General features: G+C 35.7%; 1 protein-coding gene across 1 annotated transcript in view; it reads left to right on the top strand.

Moving 5' to 3' along the window:
* The first annotated feature begins 781 nt into the window (after positions 1-781).
* LOC116766323 (zinc finger protein jing) overlaps positions 782-20,747 on the top strand; it is a 74,961-nt gene continuing 54,995 nt past the window's right edge. Inside the window, exon 1 of the mRNA XM_032656148.2 lies at positions 782-1,199. Coding sequence (XP_032512039.2) covers positions 895-1,199 — 305 coding nt within the window. The 5' untranslated portion in view covers positions 782-894. The remainder of the gene's footprint in view (positions 1,200-20,747) is intronic.

Below are 20,747 nucleotides of genomic sequence, written 5' to 3'. Positions count from 1 at the left end.
GGCGTGTCACCAGCGATCCGCGCATGCCTAAATATTACCAAACATCGAAAACAGTATTCCCTATAATTTTAGTTTATTCGCTGATAGAAATTTCATTAAAAAAATGTAATTAATTGATTAATTATTTGATAAATTTTGACTGGAAAAAATACGGGTAAATTTTAAAATTGGAACACAAAAAAGTTATGCCAATTCGTTTGCAAAAACTTTTAGTACATAATATTTCTCTCTTATACGATAAATATATATCTGTTATCAACAAAATTTGTCTTTCAATAATTAAAAATAAAATATACTAATTTATATATTGCTATAATCAGTAATAAATCTCTTAAGTTAATATGTATTCTGTTTAAATAGTACCTTAGACTGTAAAAAGGAGTTTTAATATGCAGTATACATGTTAACAAACATTTAAAATGTTACAATAATTTTTCGATCATTAAATAAAGATGGGTTTAAAAATAGCTCGTTTGTTTGGGACTAGAATAAAAAACTCAACATATTAGAGGGTGAAACGTGTCATTAATATCGATGCACTTGTTTTTTAATATGTCCTGTGTGCGCGCGTGTGTGTGTGTGTGTGTGTGCGTGTCTGGTCATTACGCTGCATTAATACGTTAGGGCCGGGATGGGCCCGTCCCTATCGCCGGCGAGTCCTAGGCTCCCTTCCGCGAGTATTTGAGTAGGCTCTGGCGTTGCGTAACCCGCGGCCAATGACGGCGGGCCTGCACATGCACGGGGCGGAGTCCTTACGTCACCGCTCGGCCTCCGCGGGCCGCGCAGCCGCCGTGACGTCACGCAGCCTTCGCTCCGCGTCTGCAGCGATCGCAGCGCCCATGCGGCCGGCGGACTCGCACCGAAACATCCGACAAAACACTCGTGCGCTCAAAGATGGCGGATGGGTCGCCCGAGGACCGCGCCGGATCGACTCGAATCGACGATTTAACTTTTTCCGCGTCCGAGCCGTCATGTTGTGACACAAAAAAGTGTAGTGGACCGACCCTGGACGGTGTTAGATTGAAGTTGTCGTTCTACACCGAACTGGATTCGTGTGAGAATTGTGAGACGCGCGGCGTGGTCGCCGAACGTACCGTGACAAGTAATTCCCGAAAAACACCCGCCTCGAACGTCGAAGACGGGGACGACAGGAAGAAGAGATGCTTCGACCGATACGACAGCTCCGAATCGTCTGACAGGTTAGTTGGACATCATTTGTTTTGTTTAGTATTTTTTATTTATATTATTTTGTTTTGATAGTGTCGAAATCCGAAGTCAATGCTCTAGTGACCGCAGGCTGTTATACTTATTTGGATGTCATGGCCATCGTGACTGACTCGTGTTGCTAGGCCTATTCGGTTGAATGCCCTCGAAATAGTCGGTGAGCCGAGATGCACAGTTCTAATCTCATCCGACGAGACATTTCCTACTAACTCACGGCTTGCGATGAATGTCGCATTGAAAGTTTCCCTAGGTTTAACGCTTACATTACAGTTAGTTCACATGGATAGAATATAATCTTTTGGTGTTTTCTCAACCGGAACATAATATGTAATAAGATACGAATAGTAACATCGTCTCTTCAAAGAAGAATCGAAACTATTCCAATTTAGTTTTGATTTATTCAAATACTTCTGCAAACGTCATCGTGCAAACTATAACTGAAAAATTCTAAATACAAACTTTATTTCGACACAATATATTAAATCTTTAACTCACAATATATTTTCATTTATTTCACGTAACCTCTTGACGTATTTCCTGAGCAAATTGATGGAAGAGTTATCAATGTTTTTGAACACAACGATTTTTTATCTTTTATTATAATATTCAAGTTTCATTAAATACGATAAGTATTAACTTGGCTTAAGATCTTCAATTTCAAAGGTTGCTATATCCACACATAAATCCTCATAGTCAAGGTGGCTCCAGTGAACTTGACTTCATTAAGTCCAAATTTTTATCTTTTTCATGAGATATAAAATGAGATAAAAATTATCTCATTGTCTTAACAAAAATGATATCACTTTTATGAATTGTCTGATAGTGGAATATGTGATGTGACATTGAATATAGAAATTTGGTGGTCATTGTAATTTATTACATAACACTATTGTCTATAAGTTCATGATATATTATATTATATATATTGTCTTTAAATAAATGTTCTTGTGCTCTTTACAGCCAATTTACTGCTAATACATTTTGTATGCTCATAACTCTTACTGTATATAAACTTTTCGATCATGTGCTTGAATGACAAGAACAATATCACACAAAGTATAAGAGTTTTGATATATTTTATACTAACCTTTATATGTGGAAAAGTTTTATAGTCTGTTGTTTGTTATAACTTTGGATAAAACCTTACCGTTAAAATGCTTGGTTACATATTTTTATTGTTATAAATTATATAATTTGCCGTACAATATAAAATTACTTAAGTGACTTTGCTATTACAATATACATGCAGCCAGAGTTAAAAGTTCTTTTAGTTTTGAGCGTTCTTTGGAAGTTCTGTAACAAACATAATGAACACTGATTGTTTGATACATTTTTATTATTAAATTAATTAAAACACAACCACTTCACTAAGTACCTATGTAACTAGTATATACATTGTTTAGTTACTAGTAAATTGCACAATAAATATTGTATATACATAAAATAGTTTGTATAAGCACAGGTGCATGTATATATAAGGTTGTAAGAATTATGTAGATCTGTTCGTATTTAATATGGAAACTACCATACGGCTCACATTCTGATATAATTAATTTGTTTTTAATGACATTCATATTTGACTGGAAGTTAGAGATGACAACAGACCAGTGCTTAGTATTCGGGTTTTAAGTAATGTTTTATTTCATTGGTTAATATTAAAAAGTCTGAGTTGGCGTCCAATGTTTAGATAACATGTATTGTTGTATGTGGGTCACCCATTATGATAACTTGCAAGGCGCGGCTCGCGGCGGACAGCGGACGGCGAGCGTGGGTGAAAATTCATCTGTCTTACGAGTTACGCGCCTTTTATTATGGCGTCCACATACAGATAATAAAAATACATATAATATGTATACTTTATTCCATAGACTGCCATTTTTTTTTATTCGTGTTTAAAATTGAATGTTTTGAAATATTACATCTTAAATGTATAATTTTTGTTCAAAACCTTTTTTTATTTGAACCCAAAGTGTTGGCAGAGTAATATAAAACTATTGCGAATTAATATTTATATTACATTCTCATTTTGAAATTTCTGGATGAAATACATTTCTGTAATAGAAATTTTCCTATCAATAAAATTTACAAAATAAAAATTCTTTTTAATAGAAATTAAAAGAGTGAAGATGTAAGATCTTTTATTTAATTTACAACGGGTCTGCATTTTTTGATAGAACTCTCAAGACACATTGGGTTAACGAAATTCTATGAGCTATCTTTACATAAGTGAATGATAAGGTAACACTTGTCCTATCTTTGAACCTTATCAGACTTAAAAATACTATACATGTGTTCAAGAATTCACTAGAAATAACGTAAATACTTATCACTGACACAATCTACACTTGTAATATTGTGTCGTCAAAACATCCTCGTAACTCGTATAAAACATTTCTCTCATTCGCATCAATTAAAATTAAATGAAATCCTATAAATATATAATCCATTTAACTAACAACGGTCCCAAACTGGCGCGAAAGTTAAACAAGTGTGTACAAAACGAAGAAACGTTTTTGTTGGTAGTGGGTTCGCGCGACCAAGCGGAGGGTGAGCCGTAAAATAAAAAGTTAGGAAGTTCTAAACGGGTACGGCGGGCTGAAGGGAAGGGAGGGAGGGGAACCAGGACGAGTTCCAGGCGGCACTATAGTAAGCAGCTGGCTGTTTGATTATATATTACAATGATGTTATATGAAACAACGTCAGAGAGCGCACCGACCTCATGTATCATATGGCTCGTTAATTTTTGTTAATGTTTAATACGAACGCGTTATATCTCAACCACGTTAGTATGTAGCGAGCTTTGAGCTCAGTTCAGCTGTGATCAAAGTCTTCTCATACGTAATGTAATATGGCAGACCATTAATACACGTATCGTGGGGATCTTGATTAGTTTAAATTGCATTATTTTTATGATAACCGTGACGTTATCTCAGAGTTATGATGCCTTACATCATTAATGACGATGAAAACCATACTTTTCTGTTGACCTCTCCGTTGACTGAGTTCAGATAGTAATATACACCGCGGCTGCTAGTTATAACGAAAAACTGTGGAGTTAAAGTCGCGTTCCGTTAATCGATTGTATCGTTTATTGTCTCATAAGTCTCACTAAACACAGCAGCTGGTGATCATACTACTGTCAACTTCAACGTCGCCTATAAACAACACACCTTTCACTTACCATTATGTTCATTTATAATTGCAATATCATCTGTAACATTACAGTTGTTTTTTCTATATTCACGCATTACTTCCACGCTATACCCACAACTGTAACATACCTCATCCGGCACGACCGGTGCCCCCTCCCCCCTCCTCCTCTCAGTCATTAGAAGCGTGCGCGGGCGCATTGGCCGGTGCAGGCGGAGGGCTCGGGAAACGCATCGGACGTGATTTGCTTTGGGAACAGCTTTTTGTGCTTTCACGACAGATAGAGCTACGAGATGTGTTTTAACTATAAAATTGTATATATGTGGATATATAATGGTATCACTTGTACGTTTTTTATGTAAAGTTAAAGTAATTGGTTCATTTTTGATATTAGTTCTCTAACAGTGCTCTGCGATTTGACAGTTTTTTCATAGCCATGGGCCACGAATCACGATCGAATATTTCTGAAATATTTTTTTTTTTATTCTATTAATTATATGTTTATATGATTTAAAATAAATGCTCTAAGTGGCGTTCTATCTTGCCTTTTCAAGATCGTCATTCTTCTAATTTTTATGTTCGTTCAATGGACTTTGTTTGTGGTTCATATTCCCTATGACGTCATAGATCGAACATGTTACATAACGCAATTCTTTATGATATGTTATCTACCACACACTGTTGTAACCATCACTACTGATATAGTTATATCGGATCAAAGATTGGTACTTGTTAATTTCACAGAAATCTGATGGATCTACAGTAGGTATTTGTAACGATAGACATGGTTTTAATGTTTAACAATTTGTCCACAAAATATGTTCACTATAATTCTTGACATTTATTTGTGAAAGCAATTAAAATTCGAGATAATTTTATTTACTGAACACAAAAAAAAATGTTAACAAAAGATCTATAATGGTTGGGATATGTGGAAAAGTTTTAACATAAATAAATATCCCACGGAAATACTATACGTGGAATGTACAGAACGCTATGTACTTGAACCGCTGTGAAAAAAAGGGTATTCAGCCGCGTGGAGCAATTAAGGCAGTTTTATTTACATCTCCAGTTTAGTGATTATTGAATTACAAAGTTAAAAACTTTGAAGAACTAGAGGATCGACATCATTATTACAAACTTCACAAGCTTTTGTGTAACTACACGATATGTGAATGAGGCTCTTGTATCGCCAAAGAACCTTCGACCGAGATTGCAATCGATTCTTTTCTGTAAAAAGCAAAGTTCTAGAACAACGTCGCAATATTATACCATCTGCTCTGTTATTTCGATCTCCATGTTTTTGGTCTGTAAATAAAAAAAATGTAATCCCAGCACCTACTTTGTGATATCTTAAAGTTTATTCAGGCGTAGATTAAAACGCCTTTTGTGCTTTCTCATGATGGGTTCTAAAGCGAGGTCTCCGGTCCGGTCAGGTAGATCTGAGTCATATACTGCGAGATGGTCGTTCAACTCGCATATACATATATTTTTTTTTATTTTATTGTCAGGTTTTTGACACGTGCCCTGTCATACATAATTATTTGATTCGACATAAAACAATTAAAAATTGTTCACAGCTGTGCGTTGTGAGATCGAAGCGAACTGGTCGGGAATATTGTCTTATTGTTTTTATATTGTATTTATTTTAATGTATACATTTATAGCGACTTTTAGTATGTCTGCTCTGTTTTTGTTTGATAATAATGAAAGTTCGTCAGGTATCTAGTAATAGTCGGAGCTTACAGTCAGCTGTAGGAATGTGAACAGCCTTCGAGAATAACTTCTAGATTCTTTACCTGGACTGGATTTATAAACGATGGCTCGACCACCGACCACGTAGGACGTGTAATTGTTTTCTTGTAATGTATTTATATTTTACGTACACGGAACCTCGAAAGACCTACACGCACGGAATATAACTATAAATAGATGGATGAATACATAATATATATATGATCATATCAGATAAGACGATTCCGACGAAATCCAAACGTGAAAGAATCCGTCCGTTAAGTCATAAAAGTCCTACACTTATATAAAACGAGGCCTAAATACAAGTGTAGCGGCGACAGTTATATGAAAAGGCACGTTGTATTGGTTAAAGGAATCAATGCTCGGAACTGGTTCCGTGAGTGCAATTATCGTGCCGTATGTGTGTGTTAGGGCGATCACCCGCCTGTTCTAGTTAGGACGTCCAAGGGCGCGCCTCGTCGAAGTACGGCTGTTAGTTGGAAAACATTTTGGAGGTCGCGCTGAGTTATGACGCTAATGTCAGAACTGCAGGTCGACTGGGTCACATTGAGAACGACCACGCCACGTACAGATATAATACTATTATTAAACCGATCCAATCACCGCCTTACTTACATATTACTTACTTTTATTTTATTTTATACAAAGTGAAACATATCTTATACCTAACATTTATATATACTTAATAGATTTCTAATTAAGATCGTTACATTTATAGTAATATTTGTAACGATCATATCGCGTGATAAAAAACTTTTATCAAAACGATCGTGATGACAAAAATATATAAATATTTTGTAATAATTTATAAAATATATTGAGTTGTCATAGCATAGTTCAGTCAAGACACGTGTATTTACAGAGCACTCATGTAACTTAAAACGACGTCACTGACACGTCTTTTTATACAAAACCCAACGCCACAGCCTATATGTCACGTACCTACTATTTAAACTCATTAGACCTCCTGTAGCATATGGTAACAGCCTTATTATTATTTAGACACGACCGATGAGTATTTGTTTTTATGTATTGTCTGTTGTTTTGATATTAGCTCTATGGGTGGTAGCTATAAAACAAATGCCAAAGCATTTCAATAGTATGCATCACTATCAGCGAGCTAGCGTTCAGCTGCTTGTTAATGGCACACCTGCCTGATGCCTCCATCACCTCTGACATTCGAGCGACCACACGCCATCCAGGTCTTGACATTCCCGCCATAGCTCTATTACGGTTATACTACATACAATAACAATTATGTATATACCTTTATATATATGAGTCAAGTCGTTCGGAGGTGTTATTATTCCTTACAGCGCTTTTACATAATAAAAATTTAAATTTCTGTGATAAATTAATAGGGTACATTTAGTTTTATCTGCAACGTCAAAGATCGAGCGGAAGTTCTTAAAACTGTTGATATCGTTAATGATAAGATAATGAATCGTAATAATAACAACGTATAAAACGTCTCCGCAGTGTACGATACGATACGATAGACACAGTTTTATTTATATTGTATTAGTATATTCATCTCATCTTATGCCTGTTAAGAATCCTCCAGCTATAAGGTCCCGGTTACAGAGGCCCTGGCTTAATAGATTTGACCCTAGATTTACAGACATCGACATCTCATTGAGTGTTTGTGAAAGGGTAGTATCGATAGGTTTAGACGTAGTCTTGCAATTGGCCACTTTAGATTATATTGTTGATTTTCGTTACTCGAACTCTATAATTATTTTAATGGCAGTCAGTCCGACTGTTTGTATGTGGATTTAAAACTAACATCCAATGTTAAATAAACATACACTTTCATCATATAATATCATTTGTTTTATACCTGCCTAGTATATTAGTTTTAACACACTGCTATTGTTCAAAGTGACCTGTTGTCATATAAATATCTTAAAAATTGAATGCGATCTTTCCATTAAGTGTTCTGAATATTCACTATCTGTAATTCAGCTTAACAATTGACAAAGGCGTGAAGAGACAAAATGAAAGTTGTGGATTAAATTTCCTGTACCCGAGAACTTTGATATGATGCCTTAACGTGAAGCATTAAGGTACACATTTTAATGGAGTCGAGTGAAACAAAAACCAAAGGACGGGAAAAAGTTAAATCATTAGTTAGTAGGGTAACAATCCGCACCATTCGCTGTGAAATAAATTATGTTTGTAATAAAGAGCGCTTCTGTAACCATTTGTTACTTTTTATTCGTGTTATTTACTATCAAGATAAGTAATGATAATGATTTAACACGCTAGTGGGTCTCCATACGTATGTCACTTCGTCATCAGGTGTAGAAAAGTTGCAGACTGGTCATATGACTCGTCAGTGAAGAGATAACATCGTCGGCGAGTTATTTATGTAGCTTGTCTTTATAAACCCATCACACGATGTGGAACAATATCGATCACCGAAACAATACTAAAAGAAATATGCCCCTCCGGCACGCCCTCCACGATTGCGTCGGAAGCAGTAGAAATGCAGGATTATGCAGCGATCGAGGGGCTGGAGGGGCTGTCCACCCCAGAGCAACGGATCGTGTTGCCAGGATTAATTGGTGTTTACCCCGCGCCCCGGGGTAACATCCACGAATCATAACACGCGAAATTAGCAACGGTCGTAATGCAAAATTAATAATGTAACATGCGAAGGTGTAATTTGTGGCCGATGAGGGTATAGATCTCCCAAACGCTGAGGATCGGATGTCCCACTGCTAGTGATGCGAACAATATTTACCTTATGAACTTACTAGTCAGAGATTTAATTTGAGGCGAGGTCTTATTACTACAAATAATTTCATGCCTTAATTAGTAACACTGTTAAAGTATTCGGTAACAAGGAATATCTAATGCTGTTGGAATTTAAAACGTTATGTAGACGGTTTGGTCGGTACATTCTAGACGAGCGGCCGACCGACCGGTGCACTGAGGAATGCGATTTGACAATACAACTACTTGATAGACGGACGTACAATAAATTGGGCACTCGTTACTGACTACCAACTAACCACTGACGGCTAGCTCCTAGTGGCCTTAGAAAAAATGTTAAATTGCTTTACATTACTTACATTATTTATTGCTCACTTCTCAAAATGTCCTAATAATTGTTATTTAATATTTTACAATGGCTGTATCGCTGTAATATAATAAAAGTATGTATCTATTTATGTATATATGAGTGTCTGAACGCACAGCCAATCTCAATTTCCCGAGGGGATGCTGCTATGGAATTCGGAAGACTGTCTGCCCTTGATGTAACAATTTCGAGACGGAGATAACTCTAATACATATCTAGCATTGACTCTTCTATCTGTGGACGGGAAAACTTTAAAGACAAAACTATCATCAATCAAATTTAAAACATTTGTATTGTGCTTTATTTATTAAGTCTGAAACGTTTCAATTAAATTAAAAACCTTCTCCTATTTCTTTCTTATCATTATTTGTATGTAACATTATAAATAATATATTTTACTCATGGTATATTTACAGTGTACCTTGCTTTAATTTCATTTTCAGTAACGTGTTGAGTAATTTCAAAACGTTCTTCGTACCATGTTAGCGTGTTACTTCTAATTGTACTGTCAATATTTATTCGTTACCTACGTAAGAACTAGTGTGATAATATTATTACTTGTATATATAAATAGATTATATTCAAATAGTATTTCTGGTCCAAAACTATTTTCACAGGCGCGATCCGTCTCCGTTAAGATGAATTTAGTCTGAACCCTTAAATGATAACTTTCATATGTTTATTATTATCAGAGTGAGATTAGATATTATGACGTATCACGTTTCTAAATTTAATTATGTAACTGAAGACTTTGGTTCACCTCATGATAACAACGATAAATAATATAAAATGTATTAAATTCGGTTTATATTAATTTTAGTTATTATTATATTATTTTGTACACGCAAATTAATCAGCGGGAATTTCCTGACAATCCGTTGTGAAGTAATCCGATATGGATTCAACTTACTTCCTAATCAATAATGATAAAAAATTTATTAAGTTGTATGTTTATTAAAACTCTTCAGTGATGTAGCTTCAGGCAGCAGAATAACATGTGGGTTATAAATTATTAAAAAATACTCCGTGTATTTTACTAAGGAACAAACCGCGAAAGTTATATTTCGTAAAAAAAAGACTTAAGTGTCGATTACAATAAAAATTTTATCGAACTAAATTATTAAGCAGTAATCTTAAACTATTCACACTAAAATTATAAGGGAAGTATAATTTTACTGTATAATTCTGTATCCATATCTCATTCCTTAAACAAGAAAACAGGCATATCATTCGCGTCATATAATATGGCGTATTTAAAATATTTGTTGGTAATCCGATGGCGGTCCTGAAACGTCATCAATATTTCATGGGTTCCTGTAACCCGGGCTCGTTCTCGCCGTCCCTGCACCATGTTCCGTCCTAAACGGGATGGTAATCAGTGTGCTCACCGCCGCACGAGACTCACTCGCCGCCTCCTCGTTTTTGTCTTATTACCTTTTTGTATTAATTGGTTTGTTTCTTTCCTTGGCACGTGTCACCGCGTATCGTAACTCTGCTCGAGACGCGTGCGATTTTACTGTTTTATTTTTTTATTCGATAGTATATAAATATTCATTAAAGTTATCGCTAAAGATACTATTATAATATGAGTAAATGTTCAAATCCTCCCCGCGCTATCCTTGAGAGCTCCTTATTATCAAATTAAAAATGCTAATGGCTCCTCATTTACACCTTTCATCAATACGCCTCACAACCCTCAATAAATCACGGCCGACATCTGGGTCCACCAAATTTATTAAATTCCTGATTCAAACAGCCGGCGGTTAGTGAACCGTTTGATATTATCGCGATATCTCGACACCTCGCCGACTCGACGACTCGCCGACTCGCCGACAGACAACATTTATAATTACGTTTTCAGAACACAAGCCACAGCCCAGCACCCGAAACACTACCGGCCGCTATCCCACTATATTCCCGTCTCTTTATAATTGCAAACGAATTGCCCCTGTATGAGTGAACATTAAAGGAACGGCCGGATGCTCTTTATCGATCAGAATTAATTCATGTTGAATTTTAACAACAATTGTAATAACATTGTCTCTATCGCCCGCTGTGTTGATTTTATTATATTGGTTGGCTATATGTATTGTGTAAATAATAGAATATGGAATATTATATATTTTTTTATCCCTAATTAAAAAGCAAAACATTACAAAATAATAATATAAATATTGATCGTATCGTTCGGTTGTAACATAAAATTAATACGTTTATTTTTACTTTCGTATATCATGTTTAATACATCGCGCTCGGAAGCTATAATGACTCGACTGCGTTATAAATAAAGGAGGTGCTGTTATCACTGTCCCAGGTCACGTATGCAGCAGCTTGTGTACAGAAATGCGATCGATTTATGAACAAACAGCTGTAACAGAACGAGTTGGGCGCGTGGTACAACTCGCCTCGGAAAGGTCTAACGTCGCTGACCGACAACACCTGCTAACTTTTCCTTTTTCATAACTATTCCTATATGTTAGTTGATTTTAAATAGTTTATAAAGGATACAAAGCTTCTAGCAGCTTCCATAAAGTCATTTTCCTTTACATTATTATCGAGCTGGTAATTTAATTACCATACTAAATGCTCTCATATATTCAGACCTTTTATTATTTGAGATATTAATTGAAGCGCTTTCATAATGTAGGTATAATTTTGAGCTTTCGCCACAGTGCGGCGGTATACATTGCGGAGTAGATCGGAGACGCGGAGGTGATGCGACCGTTCTTTAACTCTGGTGATAACATTATCATATCATTGATGATAAATGATCACGAGGTCTCGGTGTACGCTCTCACAGACCCACCGGCGGTAACGATGCTTTACTACATGCCGTGGTGTTGTTCAATTTTTTATATGAGTGAATTGAATTTTTTTTTTCATTTTACTTATAACGGAAGTCCTTTACTCATCAGCTAAGTATTTTATTATAGTTTCAAAGCATTTTTAAACTTGTGTTTATTATAATCATTGCAATGCTAGAAGTGTTACGTTGTTTTCAAAGAAAATGCATATTTTTAACGCTACGTTACGTTTTTATATATATATTGTGTTTAACTTCATACACCTTCTGTTACATATTCAATAAAATACAATATTATTCATTTAATTAGGTGGGATTTTCTTATATACCTTTTTTATATAACGTATATAGAGTATAAATATACAATTATTAATGTACTGAATAACTTTAGGAAAGAAAAAAATTCACTGCGTATAAAAAATGTTGCATATAAAAAGTATAATAATAGATTGAAACGTAAATATTTACATGTACCTTCCGTTTGCCCGTCTTTGAAAGAAGAGATAATTAAACATAGTCCATAGAAAATAATCATGTATTATTTGTTATTAATATTTGTAAAAAAAAAGCAAATAAAATAATTTTTGTTTAATAATGTTGTATGTATTGGTTTTTTCTACGAGGGGCGTCATATGTCCAAGGGTTTAACTGGCCCTCTTTTATAACAAATAAGGGCTGGATGCTGCGTGTGTTCACATGTATCGATCTTGTCTCGAGCATAACTTAAAACACTACCAAAACTACCAATTAATATAACCACGTTAAGAACTATGGATTTTATTTAATAAGCTTTATATTATATTTATTATAAAAGTACATAAACATTACATATATATATATATGAATAGAATGTTTAACATTCGTTATATTTATATGGCTTACTATAAAAAAAAATGCATTAAGCTGCTGTTCACTCAGACTTATTAAAACGAACCTAGGATCTTTGTTGTAAAATGTCAAAAGTATGTAGGCATGTACTTCTATTATGTAGGTATGTACGTGTGTTACATACGTCACATTAAAATATTTAGATCATGACGCGATGTATCGGAGAAGTTGAACCTTCCAGTCAATTACCAGATATGCTGTGGTCGTGATAAATATGATTGATTGAATTTCATCAGTCGCCAACAGCCATGAGTAATGGATGTCTGTCTGTTTGTTAAATGATATGTACTAAAATATCTAAGACAGATCTACTGTCACAGAATATGTGTTATAAAAAATTTTTCATTACAACATTCAGTTAGTTTTTACTGTGATGAAACACTCTCTCTATCAATTAATGTACTATTATAGTCATACTGGTCTGTACGAAACAATTTCACGCTATATATTCCGCTGCGAAACCATAATCATTCAATTAAAATTAATCATTTTATTGCTCAATAACTCACACTGGCCTGGACGCGGAGCTGACATTTTAAAAACAAAATAAATACATTAAGAAGTCGAACACTCGGATATTTTATAATATAATAGTATTCGCGTGCGATCAGCTGTTGGATCTATCAGCAAGCTGCATTCCGTAAAAGGAAACCAGCTCAGTCGGATGTATTACGTATATATTACGTGCCGTGCGTTACGTTGGACCACTTTCGCGATCTTTGTTCGCGACATTGACCCTCGCCTCTCGCCGATAGCTCGCTCAATGACGATCTCGATCTTTATGAACCACGATCACATTATATATCACACTATCGAACGGAACCTATCTTGACTAATAATTATTTGTTGTATTTTCAATAGTTTATCTTCCTGTTCAACAGTCGCTGTATCTACGAAATGTTCAACTTATTTGTTTTACCATCGTTTCAAGTATGAAGGTCATCTCAGTCACTTGTCTGTGATTCATCTGGATTATCTTTTTAATTATGTAACTTATTAGTTCTAACATTTCTATTTAAGATTCCTTTGTTTCGAAGTCGATTTCTCTTTAAGGTCTCGATTCTTTTTAAGTGCAGTTTTATCCCAGGACAGTTATATTATCATCAAGATGAAGACCCTCCAGCATTTCTCCTGAGATTCCGCACAAGTTCCCATTGTAGTTTGTATCACGTATTCTCGGCATGTTTCATGAATAAACCTCTGATATATGAGTTTCCAGTAAAGCATGTTTCTAGTACACAGTGTACTCGTATACATCTAGTGAACGTGACCAACAAAGCCACATTAGCGACTTCCAACATTTTATAGACCCACTGTTCTCCATAACGACACAACGATTGTATTCTGCTGTAATCTGATGCCGAAATTTTTCATTAAAAATGCAATTTTTGTTATTCGTTAATCAGCTCGTGGATTGGGTGCATTAGTTGATTATATATCCTGGTCATCCGCCGTCGGCCTGATCAATATCCCGGTAATTAAGCAGTTCCTGCTCCGTATTATCCAGCCGTATGGAGCTCTCGTGGTACCTGAAACTTTAATCATGTATATATTTAAGGAGCTAGAACCTTAGACACTCGAGACGTCTGGCCGCGCCAATACAATCTGACTTCAGTTCAACCAATTACTATATTATAATGAAAATACCTTCGACTCCGTATGCTAATAGGTTGGGACTATATGTTATAGTAGTTATATATAATGTTTGTTTATCATGATATAAATTATTTATAAGCGAAGGGTAATGTCCGTTTTATTGATGCTTGTTGATTTATAATTTTTACGAGTTTCCGGTTTTTCGATGTAATATATTTTTTAATGTGGCTACCTTTGTTTACACATTTAATGATTTAAATTAAGCTATATATTTGTAAGATAATAATGCTATCGCCAGACATTTTATTTGGACAGCTAGCATATGGCAAAACCAGATGAATTGACGGAGAAGATTAATGTATGAATAATTATAAAATTATAAAACAGTAGCGAATGTTATTTATTGTATGTATATTAATAGCCTTTCATTCATTAATAACGTCTGGGATGTGATAATATTAACATATCTGTAAAACATTCATAAAATAAATACTAAGAGAAACATACCAATACAAAGTAAAATAATATATACTTAGGAAAAAAACTGTTCGAACATCCATCCCTGTTGTATTCATGAATGCAAGTCACAGACCGACGGCCGGTTGTTATGTAATGTTATGATGTTTATATAAAAAGACTGAATCGTGATCGACATATAAGTAACACTTAAATAACACAATGTATTAAATATATATGTATATATACACTCCGTCAATCTATTTCGATTTTGTTTAAGTCATTAGTAATTTTAAATTTATTTAAAAATCGCTCGCCCCGACCTCACGTAATGTCAGCAACATGCTTGTAATTTTGTTAAAATGTTTCGTAGAACCTAAATCCCGCCGTCGTTTTGCGCTAACTCTGAGGTTTTTGCGACACGCGAGAACTGCGGTTAGTCAACGCTATTAGGGTTGTCGGTTTTAAATTTGAAATAACTTGGGTTTTACATATTTTTTTCTTAAATAAAATCATTTTTTTTTTTTGTAATATTAATATGCATTTTGAGTATTAACTTTTATCGAATGTAGTAGAAGTCGTTATATTCCGATGGCTGTCTAGATGTCACTCTGAGGGCCCCGTATCCCCCACCGGGCAACATTTAGTCTGAATTAAGTACACTTAATCATCGGCGCATGCGCTTCGCCCGCGGACTACAATTTGCCCTCACAGCCCGCATTATTTTCCATAATATACACCTATACACACACTAATTGAAGTTCCCTGAAACTTCCTACCATGAGATTAGATTCTAGTGGTCAGTTAGGTATCACTTTTTGTTTAGCCCCAACCACCTAAGTCTTAATATATAACGCATGCAATATAAAATTTAAAGCACATGTTATTGTAATGGACGTAAATTTTCATGGAACACAATTAATATGTTCTCGGAAATATATTCGAGCATTATCCGGCACTAATTTCGAGGTAACAATAATTTTGCAAAGCAGCAGTTGTGGAATCAATGGCCGGCCGCAACAGCAGACGATCCGTACATGTGATTATAATACGATGAAAGGAACATCGACTTGCATATGTCATACGTCATAATGACACTCGTATTTTAAATAACTATCAACATTATATTTTATATTATGACTAATAATAGCGTTTCATTCCAATTTATTTGTCGTGTATGTAGTATGTGATCAGTGTACACGCGAGTTGGTCTCTACGTATAGTAGACGTTTATTATAAAAAGCATCCAACGTATTTCGTATGTCATAACAGTTGCAGTTCCTTTCACGTCCAATACAATATCGAAGTATTTTTTTTTTTTATATGAAACACCGTCTCCTGTTTGATCCTTTGTGGATGCTTCCCTCACAATAACTCGGTTTCATTATACAGCCCAGGCGAAAGAAACGTTAACAGATGTGCGCTGTTTGTGTACATAACTACTGGCGATTTTCGTTCTACCCACCGGTAAATACAATGATACATAATACATTGTAGCACGATGTGCATTTAAACAATCACGAGAAAATCTACATTACCTATAAAAAGCTAGGAAGCAGTTACCATAACGTAGCGGTAAAGGAATTAACAACAAAAACTCAAAGCGATTCCGCCCTGGCCGTCATTAAGGCTGTCCTCCGGAGCGAATGGATATCATCTCTTTGTTATTGCAATAGAGACTACATTCAATCGATGGACTTGATGATTCGCTAGGGACGGCTGGCTCCCGACTGACGTGCGACGCTCGCGTGCGTGCGCGCCGCGGGCTCAGCGAACGTGCTGAAATTATCTTACTTACTGCTGGCGAACGTTCGCATTCGTTTTGTTTTCACTACACTCGCACTTACCTGCCTCCAGTCCTGACTGCTCCTGAACAATGACTCCCATGAATTGGCAACACTTACTCCATCAATCTGGTACTAAACATTGAACTGATCGTATTTAAATATATAATAACTTTTACTACACCGCAGCGATTGAACACGTTACTTGATGATTTTACACACGCGAAACCTCAAACTCGTAATACTATAATAATATATTAAAAACGTATTCTGTTCGTTTCCACCCTAATAACATCTGTATGTAGCCTTATCTGTATACTAAGAGTTAGTATGCAGCTAAAAAGTTGCCTTAAATAACTTCAAGGACCGTTGCAGTTCCTTTCCTCGTTAAGGATAATAAAAACAACACTTAACAAAAAAATGTTCCCGGACCAATCGTCTAATCCGGTAATTGTTGTGAGAAGTTTTTTCTTCCTATGAATGAATTAAAAAAAGAACCCTTTCTATATAAATCTACCCCCAACCTACCCCTCGCACGTGTTCCCTCGATATATTTGGATCTTTTCTAAAGCCACAAATGTTCGATGTAGAAACGATGTCTGACGGTGGGTTTTTTCTGACATAGCTTTCGAATGTTTTATATAAAAAGATATTACTTATAAAAAATAGCAAATTGAATGAGTCCGGTTATAAATGTTTCTGCTCGTTGGTGTATCGTTATATTAATGCAGTATCGTAATTACAAAGGTGTTTGTTCGAAGTCTCGCCGCAGGTGCGTGCAGGTCTATCATGGGCGTGACCTTTACCACAGCTGGTCCGTGAAGAAAACGAACACCGGATCGAGAAAAACAACTATTAATCTATTACCATGATATCAATTTGTTTCAATACCTGCATACTGTAATTATCAGAGTGAGCAGACTGCAACGATAATGCTATATCGTGGTTGGCAGTTGTAGTCGAGGTATGCAATGTGCACGAGAGGTAAATGGTACTAACACCGCTCGGATCTCCGGCACCGCTCGCCCGAAGCCATCTGAATATTAATAGTCAGAGTGTATTCGTATTCGTGAAGCAGTAGAGCTTCGAATACATTACGATTGCTGCTAAAAACGTGCGTGAACTTGCCACGGATACAAAAACTTATGACGGCTCCAACATTCAAATCTACCCTCGCAATCTCGTAAAAGAAATTCGATTTTTCGGGCTAAATCTTTTGATGGATTACTATTTCATCGGGTTTGGGTATTCGTCCAAAACTTCTGAATCCCCCTTCGTTTCTCGGATTGTAGGCCGTGGGAGCCGTAATCCATTCCGGCCGGACATTTGTCGGGGGTTTTTAATTCGTGCCCCTCCACCCTACCTCCTGCTGCGAACGGATTATCTGTAAGGGACTTGCAATTAGTCAGACTAGCTGCGGTTACTCTTAGCACGATTCGGACTTTAATGCCTAAGAAAATTTTGAACCTTGCTGTATTTGTAATAAGGCTCCTAAGTCTACTCACATGTTGCCTAATCCGTGGGAGGTAACGCTTACATTATTCAAAACTTAATTTAGACGAACGTTTCCAGTTTAGAAATTTGTTATCTTGTGTCTATTTTAAAACAGATTGTTTCAAAATAATAGATTATAATATAAACATTTTCGTGTTCCCTGTTAATAATATTACATTATTTGGGTAAATTCAAAATAGATTTATATCTACCATTTTATTGGCGTCTAATTGCTTCGTGTCCAAATAATTTCAATTGATATATATTTTTTGTATATAAAACGCTAGTGGCCCGTCAGTTCGTCACAATTGCTGAACATCAAAGCTGTAGCGACGCCCCGTGGGAATGTCGCCGGCGAGTCTTTTATTTCATTTTCGTTTGTTTGTATCAGAGTTGGAAGTTTTCGATAGATTATGAGATTATTGCCGCGCTCTTTACCTCGCTTGTTGCTTTTTGATGTTAACCCGCATTCCATTACATCACAAAACACTAGAGAAATTTTTACTTAGAAATTTAATTTTTATCACGTCGATAATAGACTTAGAATTTATTAATAGATTTTCGTTTCAGGTTTCCGTTACAAAGTCTACATTTATTATAGAAGAGTTTATGAATCATCGTAGTATTAATAATAATCCACGTGACCGGGGATAATTCGAACGGTAGAGTGAGTTACAACGATTCATTCATTCATTAAATCATTCACTCATTGAACGTCGACGATAACATGCGAGTGAGTGTGTAACAATTGTTATGCTAATCACGAGATTGCGATTAAATAATAAATGTCCGTCTGTCCGTGTGCACTTGCTTCGTACCATCTGGACGATCGAGATGAGCGGTTGTTTTTTAATTATTTTTTTCATTACTCATACAGATCTCAAACTGAAATCATTTCGTACGATAACGTCGGTTGATGTAAACGACGACGGGGTATAATATTGGAGTACGCGTCACACACTAGATCTTCATTTTGTAGCTTGCTCTTGAACTATTTAAATCTCCACTCCCGACACAATATCAAAACTTTGTCACATTCGACTTAATAATTTTTGCACACAATAAATCCGTCCCCGCGGAGCGTCGCTCGCAGCGGCTCAATATTACATTAATGAGGGCTGCGAACAATGCTATTTAATTTTGAACTAAAAGAGTCGAGTGTATTTTCTACTATCCGACTGTGACCTGCGACAGTTCTTATGGCTGAGGAAAGACGGTTCATATTAGCTTAGACGGCCGCAGATGAGAGATTGTAATATTATATATGACAAGGGTTGGCTCCAAGTCGGGGGTGGCACGTGCGTACGCATTTTGCGTATTACCTAAATAAATAGCAGTTAGGGCCGGTTTTCTTATTGTTGATGGTACTCGGTTCACACGGCTGTATTACTGAACCATATAACTATAGTTATAACTATGATATACATATATAAAATCAAATATAAAACGGGCATAAACCGATAGTTTTATAAAAGAAGAGTTATAACTATATGAAAATAATAGGATCACGATGTTGCATGCTATCTATGAAGTATATAATATATTTGTTGACGGAAAGCCACCAAGTCGCCCTTATATCGTAGTACATATCCAGTAAGTATATAGAGTAATAATAATAAAGAACATGCAGTCATTATCTGGGACCAATACAGTCAGCGGGTATCTCGAATTAGCATAATCCGTTATATGAACACGTGCGTCCACGCGACTCTGTTTCATTTAAAACAACCCTTTAGAGTCCATTGTGTGGCTCCATTCTGTTTGAGATGACGCTGTTGTCAAATACAAACTGGATTAGGGTGCAGCAAATGTAATGACCGATTGTCTATATTGATTGCGCTGGCCGCTGACGAGGTCACCGTTAAACACACCGCGTGTACAAACTATGATATTGCTTTACAATACAGAACTCTTGAACTTTATACATGGATGTAGTCATCAGTGATAGAGACAGAGTTCCTCATCGACTGTTCTCATGTTCACGTCGTCAAAACATTCTGGATGCTGTATCTTTATTTATGGAGTCAATGGTGACAGCTTACTATTTCATTGCCGTCAACGACACGACAAATTCGATTAAGACGAGAGAAGATTAAAAAGATTATACTTTTTATTTATTGAGATCTCTCTTTCTTTCAACCACTTTTTATTTTTTATATACGTTAATAACCATAAGTTGGACATGACTAAGAATTTTTTTTGCTCAACGATTGATTATGTTATTTGCTTTTCACTGTTATTTATTTGTTAGTAGTGTGTTACTTTGAAATATTTTAACAATTCAAGTAACAAAAAAAGGAATTTCATACTAAAGTATTTTTTTTTGTGAATTAATAATGGAAAAGTTTCAGCGTGAACGAGTAACTTTCCTATTAAGAATCACAATTTATTTCTTCCTTAAATGAGACAGCTCTTTTGAAGTTTGTTCTTAAAATGTTCCCGGATTAGAATTCGTAAGAATATCACTCCTCCGAAATGATGTTCATCCGGCGACGCAACCGAACATCAGACG

This window comes from Danaus plexippus, chromosome 15 (assembly GCF_018135715.1).
Source record: "Danaus plexippus chromosome 15, MEX_DaPlex, whole genome shotgun sequence".
Lineage (NCBI taxonomy): Eukaryota > Metazoa > Arthropoda > Insecta > Lepidoptera > Nymphalidae > Danaus > Danaus plexippus.
Note: the sequence above shows the minus strand (reverse complement) of the source record. Positions and strands in the feature narration are given on the sequence as shown.